At 50.5% G+C, this 1,747-nt stretch overlaps 1 protein-coding gene across 1 annotated transcript; it reads right to left on the bottom strand.

Moving 5' to 3' along the window:
* Window positions 1–211: 211 nt before the first annotated feature.
* LOC125532547 lies at window positions 212–1,326 on the bottom strand. Its single transcript, XM_048696576.1, has 5 exons — window positions 994–1,326; window positions 711–912; window positions 405–608; window positions 258–321; window positions 212–222 (listed from the first exon to the last, which is right to left on the bottom strand). The coding sequence occupies exons 1-5, from the start codon at window positions 1,263–1,265 to the stop codon at window positions 212–214; spliced, it is 753 nt and encodes a 250-aa protein (XP_048552533.1). The 5' UTR covers window positions 1,266–1,326.
* Window positions 1,327–1,747: the final 421 nt, after the last annotated feature.

The following is a 1,747-nucleotide window of genomic DNA, read 5'->3' as shown; positions in this document are numbered from 1 at the left end:
ATGACTCCGCTCGCGGGCCAGCTTCCACGACTCCATGTCTGAGAGCGGCCTCTTCAACTTGTCCTCCTATAATGTCAAATAGAAGTCAGCCATACATAAGAACATGACGTAAAGAAGAACAAAAATGCATCATGCACATAGATATACCTTCATGGCCTTGAAGCCCCAGTGGTTCCTGTTTCCTTGGCCGTGTGTTCCGTCGTCTCCACGGTTAGCCCGGGCCTTGATGCTCTTGGCAGCAAACTCTGCATCGGCACCGAGCCACCTATCCACCAAACTCGCCCATCCGTCATGCCTTCCATAGCACCAACGAGGAACAACCTATGCAAATTTTGGAAGCATGACATGTGAGCACGAAACATATAGTTGACTGCTTGAAACAATGAAAAGTTAGTAATAGTTACCATCATGAACTGCTCCTTGCTCAAGGTAAGTCGTAGCTTCTGCGCTTGAGTTTTGGTCATCTTTTGGTGCAGGTAGTAGTGGTAGTACTGCGAGACGGCAACCCAGCGCACCTCGTACTGCAACTGACGAGCTTTCTTCTTCGCAGCCGCAAGCAAGACCACGTCGGCTCTGGCCTTGTGCTCGTCAAGAACTCTATAGAGTTGCTGCAATCATGCATAAACCAGAAGCAAACAAGGCATGAGTTGAGTGATTCAATGATAAACTATGAACGAAACTGAAGACAAGTGATTCAGAAGAGAACTTACCCAAAATTTGGTGATCACGGCCTTAGCGGTCGTCCCGTACTCCGCGTTGCTGCAAGCCTCGTAGTGGGCCCAGCTCGTGGCCAAAACCCGCTGCTGCGGGTCCCTGTCTGGCCGCGGGCAGAATAGGCCAGGCCAAAACTCCTTCAACAGGACAGTGATAAGGCCGTTCGGTTTACGGCCCTTTCTGCGAAGGATCCAGTTTCTGCAAAAGAATCAAATGATTGCCATGTGTACAATAAGAAAATGTTGTCATGTGTTGAAAATATGATTGAGAGGCACTTACTCTGTCCCCACAGGTTCAATGAGCCACTTGTGCTCCTCGATAGAAGGTGGTGTAGGTAGTCCGGCATTACCACGCAGCCACCCCTGCGAAGAACCCGGTGGCAAGTCACCCCACAACGCGGGATCAACCTCCCCTCCACCCTCCTCGCCCTCCTCCTCACCCTCCTCCTCGGCCTCCTCCTCCTCACCCTCCTCCTCGGCCTCCTCCTCCTCGCCATCAGGAACATACTCCTCCTCCTTAGACTCAGAAGGTGCCTCTGTATAGGAGGGCATCAAAGAAGACCCTCCTATTTCAGACACGGCCCGGAGTTTTTTGCCCCGGTTGCCTCTCCCCCCCACCTCCTCCTCCTCTAGGGGCTCTCCCCCCACCGCCTCCTCCTCTAGGGTCTCCTCCCCCGACCCCTCCACCTCCCTGTGAGGTGTCATCCTCGCGTAGTCGGGAGGGAACCTTGTGGGCTCGTCCACTCCGAGTAAGTCCTTTAAATTTACTGAGGAAACTAGCGCTGCTGGACTTGCCCATGATTAGCAAACCTGCATTGAGAAGAGAATAAACAATTAGTAAGGATATCAATTAAACAAGCATACAGGAAAAACATTAATACCAGAAGAGCACATTAAGCATACTATTGTAATGATCATTAAAAGAACTTACATTTTCTAGAACCCATATGAATCATCACTATTGTAATCTATTTGTGGACCGGTCTCATCATCACTATCACGCATATCTTCTTCATTGTCTGACGGAGGTGGAG

This window comes from Triticum urartu, chromosome 1 (genome assembly GCF_003073215.2).
Source record: "Triticum urartu cultivar G1812 chromosome 1, Tu2.1, whole genome shotgun sequence".
Classification (NCBI taxonomy): Eukaryota; Viridiplantae; Streptophyta; class Magnoliopsida; order Poales; family Poaceae; genus Triticum; species Triticum urartu.
This window is presented reverse-complemented; position numbering and strand designations above follow the sequence as displayed.